This window comes from Melospiza melodia, chromosome 1 (assembly GCF_035770615.1).
Source record: "Melospiza melodia melodia isolate bMelMel2 chromosome 1, bMelMel2.pri, whole genome shotgun sequence".
NCBI lineage: Eukaryota > Metazoa > Chordata > Aves > Passeriformes > Passerellidae > Melospiza > Melospiza melodia.
The window spans coordinates 17295969-17317471 of NC_086194.1; the positions used below are offsets into that span (position 1 = coordinate 17295969).

General features: G+C 39.5%; 1 protein-coding gene across 3 annotated transcripts in view; it reads right to left on the bottom strand.

Annotated features, from left to right (window-relative positions):
• The window catches only part of APBB1IP (amyloid beta precursor protein binding family B member 1 interacting protein), a 63580-nt gene that overhangs the window by 15697 nt on the left and 26380 nt on the right, over window positions 1–21503 (bottom strand). For all 3 annotated transcript variants that reach the window (XM_063149484.1, XM_063149474.1, XM_063149495.1), the window contains 5 exons: window positions 20607–20766; window positions 16890–17011; window positions 10006–10080; window positions 8691–8834; window positions 5133–5243 (listed from right to left, as the gene is read on the bottom strand). In XM_063149484.1, coding sequence (XP_063005554.1) covers window positions 5133–5243; window positions 8691–8834; window positions 10006–10080; window positions 16890–17011; window positions 20607–20766 — 612 coding nt within the window. The remainder of the gene's footprint in view (window positions 1–5132; window positions 5244–8690; window positions 8835–10005; window positions 10081–16889; window positions 17012–20606; window positions 20767–21503) is intronic.

Here is a 21503-nt window from a genome sequence, read left to right on the forward strand (position 1 = left end):
CTGCTCAGTGCAATAGATGCTGTAGCTAGCATGATGGGCAGATCCCTTCCTTTCTGGTGAAATGCCTTATTTTTGTGGGCTTTCAGTTTCAGAATATAAAATAAATAATTAAAGGTCTCATTTACTTCCACAGCAATTCCCATATAACGTGAGATGGCGAATGAGAAAATTTGCAGGGAATCTAGATGTAAAACCACACATTTGTAAATGCAAAGGTGGTTCTGAGCAACTAAACCCTTCCTACTTGCTGTGTGTGAATATATTTTTGCTGGAAAGCAGAGAGAATTTTTCTCCCTCACCACTGCTCTCCCAGGAGTGGGCAGCACCCTGTGCAGGGTGGCACAGAGAGCTGTGCTGTGACCCTCTCCTGCCTCCTCTGCTGGGAACAGAGTGACAAATCCAAACTCGAGAGAGGCAGGTTTGAGTGAGGGTCTTTTTTCAAACTCGGCTGACCTTTCCTTTCCTCTTCTCTGCATATGGAGATCTCTATTAGGAAAAGACTCACTTTATCTGATGTCAAAGAGAAGGGTGGGATCTTTAAATTTATGAAAGCATTAAACAGGTTGAGTTTATGACATCTGCATATTTACAAGAGCAGATGTCAAAAAAAAATATTTCTTATACTCAGAGGCTCTTTTTTTAATATTCTGAGAGTTCTTTGTGTTGTTCCAGGATTTTGAAATGTGGGACTTCCTTTGAGGGATGAAGTGGTATAGAGCAAGTACACTGAAGAAGTTTAAAGCTCAGCACAGACCAAATAGCCAATGGGAAATAAAGCACAGTTCGTTTTTAGTTGCCCCAAAGCCTTAGGATTCCTGAAAGCCAACTCCATTGGAGGCTCTGTGCCAAGCTGCAGTCTTGCCCTGAGGACCCAGGCACATCAGTCCTGCTCTGCTGCACACACAGAGCTAAAGGTGGTCCTGCTCTCCCCTCCAAAGCAGAAGGAGCCAACTGTTCTCCTTCTGGTTGGTCACAGCTGGGCTTTCTGTTGCCTGATATGGGGAAGTAGCTGCTTTGTTCTGTTATTGCAGTTGTCTCCTGAATCATCCTGAAAGGAAACTTCTGAATAAGCTCAGCAAAATGCTCCCTCTTTTGCTAGTAAACACTGTGATGTTTAATTGCTTCTGGCACCCCACCCTTTTGCCCATTATCTCCTCAGTGTCATGATTATTAACAAATAAGCAAGGCACATCTAATTTTTGTGCTGAGGTATAGAATATACAGTGGGGTGCTGACATAATGGGAACAAATGATACACAAGGAGCACTCACAACACATCCTGCTTCTCCAGTTGTAAGAGGAATATCCAGATAAGAATACTTATATTTGAGCTAGTTTAGGTGCAGCTCCAATATCCCAGGCTGCAAAAACCACCACAGCTTCAGGCTAAGTAGCAAAGCAACCTGCCCATGATGTGCATGATCTTGTTGCGAGACTAATACCAGCACCCAAGCCAGCATCAGCTATATAACCCAGGTATGATCACTGAAGTTGAAACGAAACACCTAGATTATACAAGAAACAGGACAGAGGGAGCAGCTCTGGATGGTGACTGGATGCATGTCAGCTGGGACAGGCACTGTGACCAAAAGCTCACTGTCTCTGCAAGCCCCATACCTGACTGTAGCCAAGGACAAGAAACTGGAGAAAAAGGCCACATCCCATTTAGAGAGATCAAAGGGAAGCATCAGTCAAAGAAATGTCATGAAGACTTTGAGGCAACACCCATATTATTCAGGGCTGTGCCAGTCAACCTGAAAAATCTCATTCTGGCTAAAACCAGGTCACCAGGACTGTGGTTAACATTAGTTACAGTGTTTGCATTCTCTTTACATTCCTGGCAATGCCTGGAACATAGATGTAAAAATGGCAAGAATGCTCTGCTCACTCTTAAAATTTTTCCTGAGTGCTATTCCCTCCATAAAGACTCGGCATAAAGATGACCAAGACTGAGGGTGGGTGGGAAGTAAATGCTTTCTCTTTTCTCCCTGCTAATGTGAGACAAGACCTTCAAAGCAGGAACAAATACTACAAATATACATACATTATTTGTTTAGGAGGCTCATCATACAACTGGGGACTGGAGGAAAAGAAAGAACACCTCCTTTAAGTATTAGGCCATATTCAACTCCAAACCAGCCTACCTTACTGGCCATTTGCTGCCATTTGTATGAACAAAGGGCATGTCCCTGGTTTTGAAGTAAAGATGCCAATAGCTTAACCACTGAGAAATGAATATGGTATTCTTTCAACTCAGTTCACAAAGCTGGGAAAATATAGTTCTGAATTCAGCAGGGTTTTCCACCCAGCACAGAAGCAAGGTACTGCTGAAGCTGTTACACCCTTGCATTTCTCCTGTACTACAAAGTACAGGCTCTTGCCTCTGAGCTGGGCAGGTTCTTTTGTTATGTTTGAAACACAGCAGAGCAAGTGACTTGGCTGATGACTGCTCACTGTTTTGACATAGCAGTTCCTAAGGGGTCCTCAGATAGAAATTTTTAAACTCTTAAAAATTTTAATTCTTTAAAAAATGTAGTGGCATGCTATTAAAAACTTTCCAAGAGGCATTACAGCTTGCCAGAGCTAATAAAGGCTTCCAGACTCTTTTTTCCCCAAATATTTCCTTTGCTTTACAGCCACCTCAGTGAACAGCTAGCATGGGCTGTGGCTGCTACTCTTTCAGTTACCTTCCCCCACTTGTTAGACAGATAATCTTATCCTGCCCTCTGTGGCCAGGCACACATAGGGGAATGGAAGAGCTGTGAAAACACAGCAGAGCCTTGGCTGTGCAGAAATTTCCAACTGGCTTGGACTGAGCTGGGCATCCAAATTCCTCCAAAATTACTAGGCTTCCTGTATCATAAAAACAAATGTTTACCCATTAAATCTGTTGCCTTCTCCTCACTTCACCTGTCTGTGAGAGTACTGTTATTTCTTCTTGAGGACTTCATTTGCAAAATATGGCAGGATGAGAAATATCTCAAGAATGATGGTTTGTTTTCCTTTGACATGTCACGACAAGTGTCTCTCAGCAAGAGAGATTTTCTTCTGGGAGACTTACAGATCAAATCAGACAGGACAAAAATGTGACTAAGTGTGATAAATGGCTCAGTGTTACCATCCACACACTTCTGTGTCACCAAGGATCCAATCAGAGAGACTGACATTTAACTTTGCTCTTTCCCTCAGCCCACAGATCTCAAGATGTTTACATCCTCAGCTCCAGCCTCCAAAGGTAAGCCAAGGATATGAGAGAACTAATTTCAGCAGCATGGCTTTAAAAAGTAGAATTAATACTCTATTTATATATAGAATTCAAATTAATGTACAGAAATTATAATAAATATTAAACTCTTCACCACCCTCAGAAAGCCACACTAAGTGGCAGACTTTCAATTCTGAAACAACAGAAATATGAAGACATCAGTATTTGCCTGTACCTCCTGACCAACTCCAGCCACTGCAAGTCAGCCATTAAAAAAAGCCAAGTCTGAAACTGAGCGCATAAAGAACCTACTCAATGATGATTTGTAGTAATTAAAAGGAAGAACAAGCACGGTAACAAAATCTATTAATCACTAAGTTACATTGTTCAAAAATAATTATTGATACAATGTTTTTTCTAGTGTACTGCAAACACATTTTAGAAGCATCAGAGCAAACACAATTTGCTAAGTAGGTTTCATACATTTATAAACCTATCAGACATGAAGCTTTCCTGTGTAAGCTTTTGATTTTGTTCCTCCAATTCCACATTGAAGATACAGCACTAACATCACACATGAGATAAAGCAAGAATTTTAGTTGAGGTGACTTTTTGCTAGTGTAAATAGCATACCTCTTTTCAGAAAAGATGGCAGTAAGTCCAGAAAGTCCACCTAACTATTATGAACAGTTAAACACATTGCTACATGCATTCAAAAATCATGCTTTTATTTTCACGTGAACAGGATGTGAATAACTGTTAATAAATTAGTCAGGTATTTCTTAGACCAGTCATCTGTTTAGAAATCAATTTCCTCTTTTTTTAAACATCAGCTCCCTTTCCCCTTTTTTCATAAAAGGTTGTACTTTTCAGAAGCAATGCTCACCTGTTAACTTTTGAAATCTCACCTGTGTCTCTTATAGAGTGTTTTGTGGAAGACTATAGTACTAAAACTGTTAATCTGTGTTAATTAAATACATCTGTGTCAGAAAATAAATCTGTCTATAAACCACTTCTGCTTGGCCATATGCAAATTAAGCTACCAGACATTTTGGAACTGAATTAAAAAGTGCTTTAAGTGTGTGACTACAGCCAGAAATGTGGTACTGCAAGTACCACACTCTGATGTGAATATTTCCTGTACTTTTTTTTCTGAGATGGCAAGATACTGTGCTTTCTGATACTCTGTTCCCACTGCACGCCTATAAAAAGAAAAGCAGCAAGAAGATTATCTTCTGTCTTGTACACAGTGATATGACAGATAGCAAATTGCTACAACCTCAAACTTCATTTCTGCTGTCTAAACTCGGTGAAAAACAGGGGCTTCTTTTCTTTTCCTGAGAGGGATGCAGAATTCCCAGCCTATTTGCAGTGCTATTACTTGGAGAGGCAGCAATGAGATACTTATTCAAGAACAAGCATTGATTTTCATGAGTGGATGAGCAACGGATTTTTCCTTCCTTCCAGAAACAGCAGTGCAATAAAATATGACAAATGAGATGCCTACTCCTGCAAAATTTTGCATCTCAGTTCAACAAACCCCTCAACAGGTATGACTAGACCACAAAAAAAGTAGACATGCTTTTTGGTGTATAATCCATAGTGCTCATAACATCAAAATTAGAGACTGCCAGACTTCTCATCATACATCTGCCCTGGGTGCCATCTGCCCAAATGTGTCCAGTCACCTGAACAGTCAGCATATTCAACCCTGTTTGAAGACAACTTTAGGATGCAGTGTAGACATATATCACAGGACTGTCAGTAATAAAATTAAGGTCCTAAATGTTGCTGATAATAAGGAAGAAAAGAAGAAATCACACATGATTTTGCAGGAGTTACTCTATCTTATCACTAGTGTAAATAGCAACTGTTTGCATATAAAAGAAACCGTGTGATATTTGCAGAACTTTTTTTTGTACATTACCTTTAAGACAAAGCAGTAATCTGTAGGTGCCTTATACTTCACTTTGTGCTGATACCCATAATACACGTTCACGTTCTCAAACTGAAGGAAGCATGCCAGATCCCGTGATGTCTACAAATGAAAACCAAGCCCATCATTGTTAGAGCAAATTGAATTTTGATGTGAAACTCATTAATAGAACCTTTATCAAATGCATGAATGACAGTGAAGCTGACTGAAAAAACAAGGATTAATTTTAGGTGTCTGCTTTCTTAAAATAAAAATAGGAAGAGGGTCAATACGTATTATGAATGATCTGTAACACAGTTCAACATTTTGCTCTTGTTCTGGTTATGCTGTGCTTCATTGCTTTGTGTGGGGATTTTAGCTTATGTCTAATATGACAAAAGAGAACACCACAGTAATAAGCCACACCCTTAAAATTCTGAGTGGAGAAAGAAGGTTTGGGGTTCTAAATTGCTTTGGGAGCTTATTTTTCTTTTGTACATGTAACAAACAAACCTCATCAGGACATAAGCAACATTTAATCTGTTTTGCTTTGAATTTTCTCAAATTTCTTGGCATCGTTCTATTTCTGTTTATCATAACATTTGCTTGTTTACAATATATTGCTAAAGTAACAAGGTTTCTGTTGCTGGGTGTTTCTCAGTGATGAATTCTGCCTACAGTAACTTTTGCAATCCTTTGTGTGGAAATGCAAAAATAGCCATTTCACATGGTCACTGTTGGCTAAACTGAGAAATCAGGAAATCGTGGGGGGAAAAAAAGAAAAAATAAAACAACAAACCACAAGCTCCCTCTACCCCTAAAAATGGGGTATGATATGATATGGGGGTATGATATAATATGCATATGATGGTTCTTGTCTCCTGTTCTCATTCTTCATGATACTTTACAATATGCCCTTGAGTTGGCTTTATTTACAAATTGAGTTTGCAAGTACGATATGTGGTGAAACACTTCCCACTAGATGTAGACAGGACTTCTCTCTTTCTCCTGTCTCTGCTGCAGCTGATGATGCCAGAGATTTTGTCAGTGAGTGTGTGGACCTCGGTTTTTCAGGCATCCTTAAGTTCCTAAATGTGCTCCAATCCATCCCATATAATGTGTTGTTCCTTTCCTTTAGGAACCAGGCAATAGTGATAGACCAATATGAATGCAGTTGTTATTATCTTCCAAGGAACAGATTTTTATGCAAGGGACAAAGGCTCTTAATGTATTTGTGCAATGTTAACATGACACAGCAACGTTAACATGACAAAGCAAGACAATTAACAGAAATAGATGTTTAAATTATCTGTAATTCTGATGCTTTTGTTTTGTGACCCTGTCCATTAACAGCCCTTTTTTGAATGGGATGTAAGCAGAGCAATGCTGAAGAAAGAAATTAAGACAGCAGTGCTGACTGATGCTGGTTTGTTAACAAAGAACCCTGAAACAAAAACCACCACTAGCATGTGTATGAAATTATCTGAACGTGCCCCTGTATTTTCACTTTTACCATGTATTTTACAGCAAGCACAAAGTGTCAAAGGTAGTCCAGAACTTTGCTTTTTTGTAAATACTGAAAACAGGAATATATTGGATGAATTTTAAAACAGCTGCAGCAGCTGAAGATATCATCGTCTGCCAACTATTCATTTCTGTACCTCAAAGAAAGACTGCTCTGCCCACAACTGAATGATGAGCAAGGTGCACGTGCACTTTTCATGCTGCCCTGACAAGGGATGAACTGTCATAGTTTAAGGGCTTTAACTGAAGAGCTCTACCGAATTCTACTGCAGTGCTTTGAGATGTTTAACACCCTCACAACATCCTGCTCATGTCCCAGAGATTAGATCTCCTCAACAGACACGTGTACCTCATCCTCAGCTGTTCCAATACAGAGTGCAGCAATCACTTAGATCACCATTAACACAGACTTGAACTAAGAGATTTGACTTTCTCTGGAATGGCCAAGACATGGGCATAGGCATCCTGTTGCTGAAGCCTGTTACAGATGCAGGGGCAAACAGATGACGGTGCCACCATTTTAAAGAGCTGTGACTATCTCCTAGAGAACTAGATTTGTTGTGGTAATATAGTGACTTTAAAGCACACAATTCCTCAAACTGCTCAGTTACAGGCAGGATGGCACACAGCCTGTAATGACAAACAGGCAGTAAAGTGCTAAACAGCTGAAACAAGGGGACTGTGCTCTCCATCTGAGCCTATGTTTACAGCCTATCACCTGAAAAAAGAAAGCACTTCCCTCATTTGCACTATGATGAAAAGTCACTGGAACAGGTATCACTGGATGATGAAAAAAGGCTGAGTAACTCTCAGGACATGCTTGCCTTGCTTTGGCATTGTACTACTGGTCATTGTTGGAGGCATGGAAGGAAATGTCCAAGATGGACTTTGCATTTGACTACTCTTACACTTTTTCCACCTTAAGTGCCTTCTAAATAGCATTCTAGATCCTAATTGATAAGATGTTGTGTGTACAGCCTGATTTGAGGCATGAAAGTCATTATCTCAGGGTCAGGTAAAGTCAAAATAAATTGCTGTGAAAGCAGCAAGGTGATCTGTGTTTCACTGTGGCTCTGTTATAAACAGGTCACTGGAGCAGCAGCACAACATCTCTTTACAAGACAAATTTTTTTCCCCTTTGTGCTTTAGTCAGGAAATGACAGAAGTGTTAAGTTTCAAAACACAAATCCTAACAGTAAAGCTTCACCAACAGCAGCATTTCTAAATATGAAGCATGAGCAGAACAGTGAGCAGTGGTAAATATGAAGCATGAGCAGAACAGTGAGCAGAACCATGAGCAGTGATAACAGAAGTGGTTTTCAGTACACAAAAATCCCAAAACCAAAAACCACCAGTCACAGAATCCACTGTTCTACCTCATCACTGTGGAAATTAAAAGCCAGCTGCCCTTATGTGCAATACATGCAGTGCTGGCAATTCAGACTCTTTAGATATTTTTTAATACTAAATGTAAGTAAACTTGATTCAGCCAGGTAGATTACTCTGAGTCACGTAAAGGACGGTCTTAAAAAGCCATAAAAGACACAACATATTCTCTAGGTACATTGTATTAAAAAAAACCCAACATATTAAATAACCCCAGCATTTCACATGCTGCTAACTGGTGCAGAAAGTCCAGAAAGTCTGTATCAAAGTAAAATTAGACCTTTTTTGTGACAAGAAATTTGTTTACCTGACAATTTTTAAGATTTTCTTTCACAGGGAACCCATATAACAATGAAGCTTTTGGCAGCTCACTACCAGCTGACAGGTATTATGCTGCTTTTCTTTCCCCTCCTGCCTTCTGGAGGAGCACTATTTTATCAATCTTTTTATCTATCCCTTGAAATCAAGAGGAGAAAAACGTGAGAGGATTCAGTGACTGCATTCTAGTATTTGCACAAGTGGTGTAGTCAAAGTTGAACCATGGAAATCTCAGCCCTCTCAGATGCACCAGACAGTGCTCTTCAAATGTCACCTTGGGAGTTCTACACTTTCACCTCCATGAATTGTTTTATTGCTAGAAGGATTATTTGGATTCCTGACCTTGGTTTTTCCTCTGGGTACATAATAAATTCCAGAAGCTCGTAGAAGAAAATAACGCCTCTTCCAGGACTTTTTTCCATCTTCTTTTAAATAAAGGGCCCCTTCAAGCTCTGGCACAATGACAGATGTCCCACAGAAGCTTTCCTGTGCAACAAGAATAATAATGCACAAAACAAACCCATTAAGCACAATCCTATCAATATATAGCAGAAAAATGCTCCCTTGAAAAATAAAGACATTTCTTGTGACAATGAACATATGAACATGGGGAGTGCAGTTACTAGGGGGATGGACATCTTAGACAGGCAAAGGAAACTTTTCCAAGCTAATGCTGGGTGCTCACACACTGATAAAGAAGGCTTGCAAAACCTCCATCCCTTGGAGTCAAGCAAAAACCTACAAAGGCTTTTAACTAGACATAGATGTGCTCAGTGAAGGCTATAGAACAGAGTGGTTGATATTGTTGTTGGGTTTTTTCCTCTATTGCAGTGTTTATAGGTTCTGTAGAGAAATACTTTGGTAGAGAGATTCTTTAGAGACTGTAGAGAAATACTTTGGTAGAGAGATTCTTTAGAGACTGCTTAGAGTTCTAAAAACAGCTCAATCTCTGCCTTCAATTTCAAATACATGCTAGCATTTAAAACACTATTTAATTAGATATACTAATTGTTTGCTTGAAGGGCTTACTGTTGGGTAATTTTTAATGCCAACACACTTATCACTTAATGTTTTCACTCAGAATTCACCAGGACTTCCGGTGGTTAACATCTGGTGCTTTCATGAGATGCACTACTTTTGAAATGTGAGTCCTTAGTCACCTGAGAAAAGCATTTTCTTTGTGAGCTTTTACCAAACTGCTTGCCTGGAGAACTGTAATAATCTTTTCTTTCGAATAACTCTGGTTTTCTCTCTTTCAAGTGTACATCTGAAGGAAAACTTGAGCAGGAAAGGAAGAGATTAAACAAACTTTCTGGAAAAGTGAGTGTGTCTTTTTTCTGTTGTAGTACAGCTAATAAGTTGAGAAGTAAATCCACTTCTAACCTGAAGATAATTGTTTGGTACTGATCAACCTTACTAACAATAAAAAGTCCCAAGGGCTGGCCTAAGGGTGAATAATCTGCATTTTTAATGAGGAGCAGCTGATGCAGAGGAAAGTCGACATATTAAACCTGAGATACAAAGCCACCAAGATCACAGAACTTCCTGTTGTTACACCATTTCCCACAAAGAACTACTTGCTGTTACTGCAGAGCAGATGCAAATGGTGGCAGAGTTTTGGTGACATTTGCATCAGCAGCCCAATAATTTGGCTTACCTCCAGCAAAGCCTCTTTGTTTTTATCGTTCATTTCTTTGCTTTCTTTCTTCCCTTTGTTGGCCAGGTAGAAATTCTGACAAAGACACAAAAGAAGTTCATGTTCATTATAAAGCTGGCAATACAAGTAACTAGATATCCACAAACTCACTCAATAGTTACTGAGTCTTTCAATACTGAGTACCAATCAGCAGGTGCAAGAGACAGATGCTTATGGACTCTTCTAACAGATAAGTTTAATCACATCTGCTGCTCATGAATTTTAATTTTTTATTCTGAATATAATCCAAAGGTAATACAAGATTGTTTTTGCCCATGTAAATATGGCCTCCAAAAATTTAAACCAGTGGCTTATGTTTTTGGCTCTTTTTCTGGATCAATGTGTTTGGGTTTTAGCACTCCCATTTTCATTGCTTCCTATATGATTACAGGTTGTAGACAACCTAACATTTGATTTCAGGCTGATATACAACGAATACAATGCAGTATCAAAAGGCTAGAAAGCATTTTCCCTACAACCCAATCCGGTAATTTGCATGCTTTGTATCTTACATTCTGGATATAACTCAGCTGTCAATTTTTAGATAAAGTGCTTATATGCCAAAGCCTTTATCCAAAGTTGCTATTGCTACTTTTGTACCCCTGCTCATCCTCTGCAAAATACTTATATGTAGTGAAGAAACTGTTCAAAAATCTAGAAGAAATCTGAAGAAGTGATCACCATGATATCTTAGCACATGTGCTCCAGCCTACCGAAAATAAAGCCTGCACTCCTCTGTTTGCGTGACACTGCAGCTGTCCTGAGAGGACCCAGTTCTTGCCTGTCCCACAAAAAAGGAACCACAGTGCCTCGACGACATGTTCACCCATAAAAACAAATTCTCTCACTGCTAAACAGCAATAACCAGTCTGCATCCATCTGCACTGTACAGATGGACAAAAGGACAGCACTTGGACTTATGTGCAGATTCTGACAAGCAGGAAGGATGCTAGGACCTGTGTGCTGGAGCATGTGCAGTGGCTTTGCTCCACAGCAAGCAGGGCCAGAGAAGCAGAGCTGGCTGCCTGCAGACTGTAAGGCAGTGAAGGAAGCAGGGAGATCAGGGATGGAAGTAGCATTTGAATTCATGCCCTGGAGACCAGAATGGTTACACTCAGAGTTCTTGTGGTTTACAAGTTTTTCAATTTATCTGACTTTTCATCTCTGTTTTTTCATGCCTCAAGACTATGAGAAAGCGACAACATGTTTATGTGCCTAGAACTTCTCAACACCTAAACTGCAATATAAATGCAAACATTACCAAAATAAAAAATACCAAAAATACCACACAATACCAAAATACAAGTGAGAAGTGTGTAAATAAAGGAACAGGCTGTTGCCATAGTATAAGAAAGACACAAACAAGCAGCAAATCTGCCCTGCCAGTAGACCACATTTACAGCTGTGCAATTTATCTGAAGTGAAACACTACTCTTCCACACAACCACATCTTCATTTCCAAGCAGTGCTGGGAACAGATGTCTGCCAGAATGCAAGCCTCAGAGCAGACTGTTTTTGGAGGGGCACCAGGAGAGGAAGCAGAAGATGTCTGGATCTCAAAACCAGTTCTTTAAAAACTGCTTTCTTAGAAGTTCACATTAAGTCAGGGGAGCTCAGAAACACAGACACCTGCAATGTGGCCTATGCTGATGCCATGTCTACAGTGTGAGAAACTTTAACATACAATAACAGACATTATCCTAGGAAATGCAGCTGGCTTCAGACTGCCTGGACAGAATTTTAGTACAAATCTGTAAGTAAGCTACCACTAAGGACCACAGCTTCGCAGTCACATCTAAAGACAATATTCAGAGTGGAAAAAAGCCAAAATCAGCTCAAAACAAAACCCATTTAAAAGTTCTGAGCAGCTGCAGCCCAGTGATCTGCGCTTGTGCAACAGCTCTCCTTGAGAGGCAGCACCACAGCAGCCCCGAAGCCTCAGAGGGCACTGCCAGGCTGGGCTGGGCCTCCAGACCTTGGGATGGATTTGGAAAGCACAGGGACATGCAAGCTGTAAGGCTTCTTCTCTAGGTCATTATAAAGACATAGTACAACCACTAAAATACACAATGAAGATTTATCAAGGTAAGTACGCTTTGTCTCAACAAGGCTTGGCTCATCAACTTGTGGGGAGAGCATCCATCTGACTTAGTCAGCCCTCTGTGGAATAAAGCTCCTCTGACTGCAACTGATTCACATTGAGGCATCTGGCATTTATTTAGCAGAAGCCCAGACCACCCTGTACTGAAATAATCAATCCTAAAGAGAGAAAGTTTGTAAGGATATCCATGCTGGATCTCTAATGCCACAGCTTTTTCATTAGGGGCTCTGTCACCTAACCCAATGTTACACAGATGTACACTGTTGTCTTTCACCTGTCAACACACACTTCATTTATTACCTCCTTTATGCCTCTTTCCTGAAATCTGGAAGTACATATATACATATTTGTCAGTGCCTAAAAAACTGGGGAGCAGACCGAACACTGTACTTGTTTCATTACTGTGTGGTCTGCTATTTTTGATCAGAAGCATTCATCCTAGAGGAGGCAAAACACATGTGTCCAGAAGAGGTCATTTCAAGTCCAGTAGTCAAAGGTCATGACAAAAGGCAGGCTCTTTCCTGTGTGAGGACACCACTTGGAAATGCATGTTTGGTTTGGGATGTCAGGTCATTAATGCGACAAGATGTAGCTGCAGGGCAACTTCCTACATATATCTACAGATTTGAGAATTAACTATTTCTATGCATAAAACCTTTCCACTTAGGGGCATACCCTTCTCCTTTGGTGTGGAAAGGCAGGTAAAGAAATAATCAGGGTGTATCTCTCTGCACTGTATAATGCTCAAACAGTAGAAGATAGAAAGTGTTTTCAGTAGTGTCCAAGAACATCTGTGTTGGCATGTAAGCAAAGCAAACCTGGATCATGATAAAACAGTACTTAAATACAGCACTATCAACCTTTCTGATTGGTGTTCATGTCTCCATACTCAAAAAATGAATTTCCTAAATGAAATAGCACCTCTCTCACACCTTTCACGTTTTTCATTCACAGACCCATCCAAGTGGGAATGCAGCAGCAACTACTTGTTGCATGGCAAAAAAATAGGTGCTACAAGACAGCATGCTCCCTCTGCCTCCTCTTACACTTTGGTTGTATTTCTGCTTTCAAGCTCTTGAGATTGATTTTCCAGAAGATCTGAAAAATCCACAACAGCACAGATCAAACAGTGTGCATAAAACAAGGCAGCTGCTTCCTACTCATGACTAGCTTCTTTGAGCAACGGGCTGCCTGCTTATGCTCATCCAACCTGCACCCAATATGAGGCAAGAACTGGCCAGCTCACACCCCATTTCAGATCATTGCAACTGCTACTCAATGCAGCATGGTTTATGCAGAAAAAATAAAACAGAGCAAGGTCATATCTGCAACTCAAATCATGGTGTGTCCCCTAGGAACCTGCCCATTAAAAATATTAGAATATGCCTATAATTGCTCTGAAGATCATAAAAGTACTAAAACACATGAAGCTAAAGGCAAAGCTCTTTTGAAACCCCCAAAAGAGAGAGAAATTAAGATAACAAAACAATGGGAGTACAGTGAAAAACACCTCCTTTTTCTCATTTCTATTTCTTTGCACTTTTGCCAGCATGCTCAATAACCAGGTTCCCTGTCACCTTTTTATGTTTCCATCACTGGGTAACAGTGGATAAAAAAGAAAAACCTTGATTTATAAATGTGGTCAAGCTGGTGAAAAACAAAAGTATCACCTGGTCGATAGCAGATAAATATTCAAGCATGAAACTTGCTATAGCTGTCTTGTAATGAAAGCTGTTACAAACCCTTACTCAATCTCCTTTGAATGCTGTTGGGAACTCTTGCTCTTCAGAATAAATAAAATATCAATTCAGTGTATGGATTCTCCATTGGAAGGTGCAGATCTAGCTTTTGGTTTACATATGAGGGAGCAGAAGCATGAAGTACTCACCGTACAGACTTTCAATAATTGTCATAAATACTGTCCAATAATAAGAAAACAAAAAAAAAGACACCTGCAATGTGGCCTATAAAGCACACATAGGTGGCATTGCCTGCACTGTTTGCTTTTATCAAAAAACCCCACAGGAAATGGAAGTTCATGCAAACAGAACTGAAAAACAGCGTTCAAAGAGCATGACCAGCATTCACAGCAAGGAGTTTAGATTCAGCTACACCTTAAAAACAACCATTTTCCCTCATTTTTCTTCCTTTTATAGTACCTTTTAGCTGAGAATTATTCTTTGAGATTTTTGAAAAGAGGTGTTGAGCCCTGACAACCTTTCCTTTCAAGAGAAAACCAGCATCACTCAACCATATGACAAAGCATCACCTTTCCAATGTTGTAAAGGTTCTCTTTATTTTCCCATGTACCAGAATGTATTTTTGTTTCACTCTTTAGTCATAGACTTGTGATGCTCCCTCTCTGCAGATGAGTCACTGGTGGCACTCATGGAACAGTATTTTACTGCAATTTCCCTACAGGGTCTATTATATCACAGTGAGCAGAGGGCAAAGTGTGCCTGTCTTTGTGGCAAGGGGGACACCTGAGAATTTTATAAAAGCTTTTTCTAAAAGGGATTCCAAATACTTTAAAAAAATATTTCAGAAACAAAGCTGCAGAAAAACTACCAAGTGCTGCATGACAAAAATTACAATCTTAAAAAAAAAAGCCACGGGCATTAACTGAGCAACATACTGCCAGCATGTAGAGAAAAAATCCTGCATTTCAGAACCTCAATTCCTCCTCAGAAAATGAAACACTCTCAATTAAATGTTGTTAAATAGGTCTATAACTAGTTCACAGAAAGAAACAATAAACATTGGCCTCACACAGACCTTCTTCAGAGAGGAAGGCATCTGCCCATCTTTATAAGATTTTTTAAAGCACTAATTGTGTCCAATCTTTGTGTTGAAAATTTTGTATCACTAATTTGTCTAAGAATAAACTGTAGGCACCTGGCCACCATTGGGATTTGCCTCTTTTTTTTCCCCAGAAAAAGATATGCAAGTTAAAAATGAGTGAGATCTCCACAAAACCCTTCCAACAGAATGAGCATGAAATAAACAAGGAATTCAGCTGCTTCGGCACTAGCACCATGGGTGTGTCAAAGAAAGCATTCTGCAATTTGGGTACTCCCAAAATGAGTTTTATGGGGCAGCCTTGACTGAGCCAGGAGGAGGGTGAATATACTAAGCACACAGTCCCAAAGCACAGGATTTCAGTTTCCTTTTGGTTACATCACAATTTCTGATTTCTGTACATAGTCAGCTAGGTAAGCACCCTACCCCCCACAACTCAGCATTTCTGCTTGGTTTGCCTGTTCAGAGACTCACTGCAGATGTGTATTTTACAAATTTCAGTATTCACTGTGTACAGTGCTGATTACTTTCTGCCACAAAGGGCTGATATGTCTGTACTATTTTCCCCATTCACAATGTTTGAGTTTACCACGCCTGACAGATGGTCAGACTTTATTACTGGCAAAATATTTCAACAGTGTGATAGCCACAACTGATCCAGTTTGCTCAGACTGTTCATGTTAGAGCTTACACAGACGGGCTAAAGCTCAATGACTGCAGACTTGTCCAGATCCAGCTGACACACGAGGACAGACCTACACTTTTGTTTGGTTCTTGTTTAGGTCACATTTATTGCTAAATTTCATTGCAACCGAAATGCAATATTCATCACAGCAGAATATCCATCAAAGTTTTACTTCCTGTTTGAGGAAGGGCTCAAAAACCACTTACCCAAATAACACTACAGTGTACGAATCAAAGCTGGAGTTGAACCTCTGCTGCTGGGTAAGTTTATGGGCTCTAGAAAGGAGGACACTTTGAGCCACCACATTGTATTTCCAAACCTGGTTTTGCTGTTTCATATTAAAAATCAACATTAACCCATGTACACTTCAGGATAAGTTTTCTTTCCCTGACTGTGGATACTTATATCAATGAAGGAAACTTCTTTTCCATAGGTTTTACTTGAAATAGAGGCTCATTCTATAAAACCCCCAATTTCCTAATGAGCAGCTTGGTGAGATTTGCTGCCAAATTACATATTTGACTCTTTTTTTTTTTTTTTTGGCAATGCTGAGTTGCTCATTTATTTCTTGCTGCCCTTAGGAACAAACCAGATGCTCAGTGAGCTAACAGTCAGCTGACATGGGGAAAAGATCCTCTGTCCCAGAATCCACCAACTGCATGTTCCAGGATGTTTGTGCATACAGCTTTGACCACATAACATAACGATTTGTGTATATACCTATCTGAATAATTTGATGCAATTCAGTGTGCAGACCCTCCTTTACAAAGATAAAGTGCAGAAGTTACTGATAACCAATTCTCCTCAGCATAAACAAAACCCAGTAAATCTTCTGCAGCATTAAGTATATCCTTTATGAAGTTTTATGTACAAGTGGCAAAAACTGGGCCTTCAAGGAAATATTTATATTCATCAGCAGAAATAGTGTAGAAGCTGTAGTAAAAAGAAAGGTTTTTACAGATGTGCCATTTCACACAGTTCTAAGAGCTGTACCTAAGCAGTGGCTTGTACTACAGAGGTGAACTACATGCTTCAGCTTTTACCTCTACAAACAGGACTCTAAAAAACTATCAGAAAAAAAAAACAGAAAACTCTAATTTTCAAATCCTTGCATTTAAAATCCTGGTGGGTTTTTTGGTTGAAATATAAGTTTTGCTTTCTCTGAACTGACAGAGCTGAAAGAAACCATCAATGTAATAGGCAACATGCAGACTAAATGACCTTAGTTTAGACTTTTATCCAAATACCATATTAGCTTACCTGGGGATTTTTAAATAAAGCATATTTTTGGCTTTTTTCCAAAAACAGAATCTTATTCTCAGTGTCTCGAGTCCAGTCTGATAACACTTCAACAACATTTTCATGGTCTTCAAAAAACCTTTCTGGAGAGACAGAGAAGATAATGTAAGACATTGAAACTGTTTCTGCCCTCTCCTGAGGCTGCAGAAATTCCTGTGTAAGAATGCAATCATTATCTGATTCCCTCACTCAGGGCTGGACAGCCCAGCACTCTTTTCCACTGCACAGATGGGAGCAGAACCTGTCACACACCACAGGAAATTGTGTCACATGGAAGGGCAAAGCAGCTACTGAAGACACTTTATGTAGCTGTGCCATGCTCCTGGATTCCTCCTGAATCTCTGTACTGCTGCTTGAAGACTGCAAGGGATGGAAGCAGTGACCCACCAGGAGCAGACAGTTACACCCATGTATTTCATGGCTTTCTGCTTTTGATTGATTTTGGTTTTTTTAAGGTTTGCAGTACCACAGACTGGGGGGTGGAAGAAGGGATATAGATAAACTTTGGCTAATGAATTTAAAAAAAAGTAAAGACTCAATTTATTTGTCCTTTTACTTCTTTACAATGCAATGAAGATTTGCTTTTTGTCAGCAGGAAGAATTCTATGCACTGAAAAGAAAATATTTGGTTTTAAGTAACCGTATTTAAAACCAGAAATAGCAGAGTAGGAAAAAACAAAGATAGAACTAATGTCAAGATATACTGGTTCACCCAGCATATCTGTAGTTATCCTTACCAGGGTTGCTAGAGACCTAATTTCAGCTCTGTCCCCGCCTGATCTGCTCTGAACCCCACTCCTCCACCCAGAAAAGCCACAGGGTGTGCTGAGGTTAACTGAGGTAACTCTGAAACCACTTCAGTTTCATTTAGATAAAATATATAAATTGCTCAAATAAAACTCCTTTTAAAGGAAAAGGAATTCAGCATAACTTGACAGGTCATTTTGGAGTGTCCCAATCTGCACTTTTCTACAAATTCAGTACTGGGATAGGGAATTCACCCAGCTCAAATTTTCAGCAGAATTTTGGCAGTTTCCTGGGAACAGCCATACTCCCATTCCTGGTGATCAAATCTTCCAATGGCCTAGACTGGCCTAGCATCAGAGGAAGTAACAAAACACACATTTTGTAGGCTTTCTTTAATCCTTGTTACTTTTGACAAGGGTTTAGTACATCCCATCCAACCTCCACCTGGTGAATTAATTAAATTCACAGAATGAGATTAGCTTCAAGACCCATCTGCATGGACACAGTAACTTTTAACACCAACAACATAACACTCCTCATTTAGCAACTGGTAATTCTGCAATGCACTGGAAATAGGAAGCACTATATAAAACCCCAGTAATGGTTTGAAGGATGAACAGTACTTTATACTTCAAGATAGGCATGAAACAATTCTCAGACAGTAACATTAATTTTTGCCACATATATTTTTGTTTGTTCATTTGCTGTACCAAGATTTTCTTGCATGAAAAATACGACTTTATCATCCTCAGGAGGGTCTTTTTACCTAATTTACCTAAAAAAAGTCAAATCTGGATGCCTATTATAAGACTGCAATAGTCTTTATTGCAATAGATTCTGGTACACCTACAGCCCAATGTTACATCACCATCTCACTACTGAGATTATTTGTGATATTTAACATGTATTTAATTTTCAACTGTAGTTTATTTTATTTACAATGATAGTCTTTCAAAATAACCATATATGTAAGACAACCACTAAAGGATCTTGTGATATAAAAGCAGCTTGGACCTTCAGTTCAGCAAGAATTATTTGCTGCTCAGATTTGCTCCTTAAAGTAAACATAATTTTGTTCTCTTTAATACTAATGTGGAAAGCAGGCAGAAAGATGAAGTGCAGAAAAGTTCTGTCTTTGTGCTGATGGTAATAAAGCTATCTAGAGCAGCCAAGAAGTATACTGACAAAAATAAAGAATGGCTCACATTGTTCTGATTTTGCACAAAATTAACAGCATGTTGCTGTGCATTGGAAGCAGAAGAAAGAACATGTACCATCCCATTCATATTGAAACTGCCTTCTGCAAACAAAAAGGCTCCATCCTTAGCAGACCTGGACCTGGTAATGGATCACTGCATCAGGGTTAATAGATTTTTCCTTTTTTCTTGAACAAGATACAAGTTCACTTCCTTCAGTATTTTTCTCCTGTTCTGGCTTTTAAAATAATTTTTATTCATTATGAGAGTAATTCCTTACTAAACCAATACCCTAACACTAACCAAAATCACCTAGCATTAGCTGTGACTAAAGTAGCACAACGAATTTTCACCAAAAAAATCCAACCATTTACCCCTATGTTTGTAGCAAACAATCTCCTTGATACCTTCAGTTTTAATTGCATGATGGGAAATTCAAATATCTATCCAGATTATGCAGAAACACAAGTACATTCTTTTTAATGACTATGGAGATTCAGAAACCATATGTTGATTGTGATGTCATCCTAATACTCAGACATGTTTGTCCAAGTCACCCTGGACAAAAAGGGAGCAACTTTCTAAGACAGGAAAACACTCCAAAATTATTCAGTGAGTTTTGTCAGATTTCTAGCATCAAATGACATTTCCAGTTTTTTCTTAGTTAAGATAAGCAGGAACAAAAGAATGCAGCATCATTATCTTAATCATGTAGAAGAACAGATTGGCAGTAAATTTCTGCACCACTATTACAAGCAGATGAGCATCTCCTTGCTCATGCTCAGTCAGGCTTTTTTCCAGTTATTTTAAAATTTCTATTGTTTAATTTAGCAGAATGACTACACCTGGGACTCTTTTAAAGTGCAATATTGATCTTTGACTTTATTTGAGAATTTTCCCATCTCTGCTGGGAGACTGTAAACTGAGAACGTTAAAGGCTGTTTGACAGCTTCCCATTTCTCTAGGTCAAATGTGACTCTGAAAGAAAGCAGTGGCAATATTCCTTCTCCTTTTGATGTCAATACCTTTTCAGGCTGGCAAATAAAAAGATTCTAAAATATTTCACAATTAGTGAATACTGTGTTCTTAATGAAAGAAACCTTGAAGCCTTTTTCAAACAAGACTTATGTTGCACAGAACAATTTCTAAGTTTTGTGCAGCTGTTTTCTAGGACCCAGAGGCCAGGTTAATTACTCCATAAGTCATAACTTACCATAAGCAGAGCTGCAGCCCCATCACAGAGCAGTGCCCTGTAAACAGCTACACTTAGAAAAATTATTACCACAAATGAAGAGCATTAGAAATTACTGAAACACTTCTCACAGAGTCTTGTTTAAGGACATTTGTTTGGCTAGTATGTAATACATGCCTGCTGATAGCACTCCAGCACAGCATTGCCTCTTCAAAAAGTGGATTTGAGTACTAGTGTGTTTGGGTTTGTCATCACCTTGAAGTTCACATGGCTCCTTCGTTTTGTGTAAAATAAAATAATGGAAATGGTGAAAAGCAAGGAGCCTTCTACAGGTCACAGCACAGCTGAATGGACTCAATTCTACAGCACAAACACACCAAAGATATTCCTGCAGCATCCCTCAGCTTAGAGTCTGTGCTGTTCCAACATCAGGGGACACATGGGCAGGAGAAATGTTACTATCTTTTCAAGATTGCCGACACTTACCTGATGTTTTAAGATTACCAGCCCTCTCTCTATTTGCTATGTGACTACAGCACTCACCGATCTGCAGCTCAGGGTACGTCTCATACAGACACCAGTCCACATTGCAGTCACAGTGGGTTTTCTCAAAGAGATTGTCCAGAACATCCCGTGCCACCTGGCGCTCATCCACCATCAGGGACTTGGTGCTGTTATCGTTCATGTGCACCTTGATAACAAGCTGAGAACAAAGTCACAGAACTGCCAGTTAATTTCAGGAGCAACAAAAGGACTCGTCTGAATCTGCTAACACAGATAAGAAAGATAAACGCTGAAGGTTATTACTGATTCAAAGGCATCCTGTCCCAAAGCAAGCTGAGAGAATAAAACAGCTCTGAAATTTTCACGTTATAATTTTGCCCAAAATAAAGATCTTTTCTCTAAAAATAGAATGAAGCCTTGTCCTATGCATGATTTCAGGAAAGGTGAAATTGCTATGAAGAAAAAGCAGAAGTTAATCTCTTCTCTAAATCTACTAGATGTGCAATTAAGGAAAATGCTTGATAGGGAAACCAAGTGCAAAAGGACAGAGTGTCCTTAATGCAAGCTATAAATGTGAAAAATTTCATTTTATACAGAAAAAGAATGGAAGAATCTTGCCATGCCAACAAAATAGCCTGAAATTGGATTGTACTAAGATGGGCCATAGTCCAGCTGTCATCAATAAGAAAACAGATGAGTTCACAGAATATACTGAGCTGGAAGGGACCCATCAGGATCGCTGAGTCCAACTCCTGGCCCTGCACAGGACAAGCCCAAGAGCATTGCTCCATGTGCCCAAGAGCATCTTGAAACAAATGCTTCTTGAACTCTGTCAGGCCTGTGAACACTTTCCTGGAGGGCCTGTCCCAGGCCGTTCCCTTGGGTTCTGTCACTGGCCACCACAGAGAAAAAGTCCCCTCCTCTTCCCCTCATGAG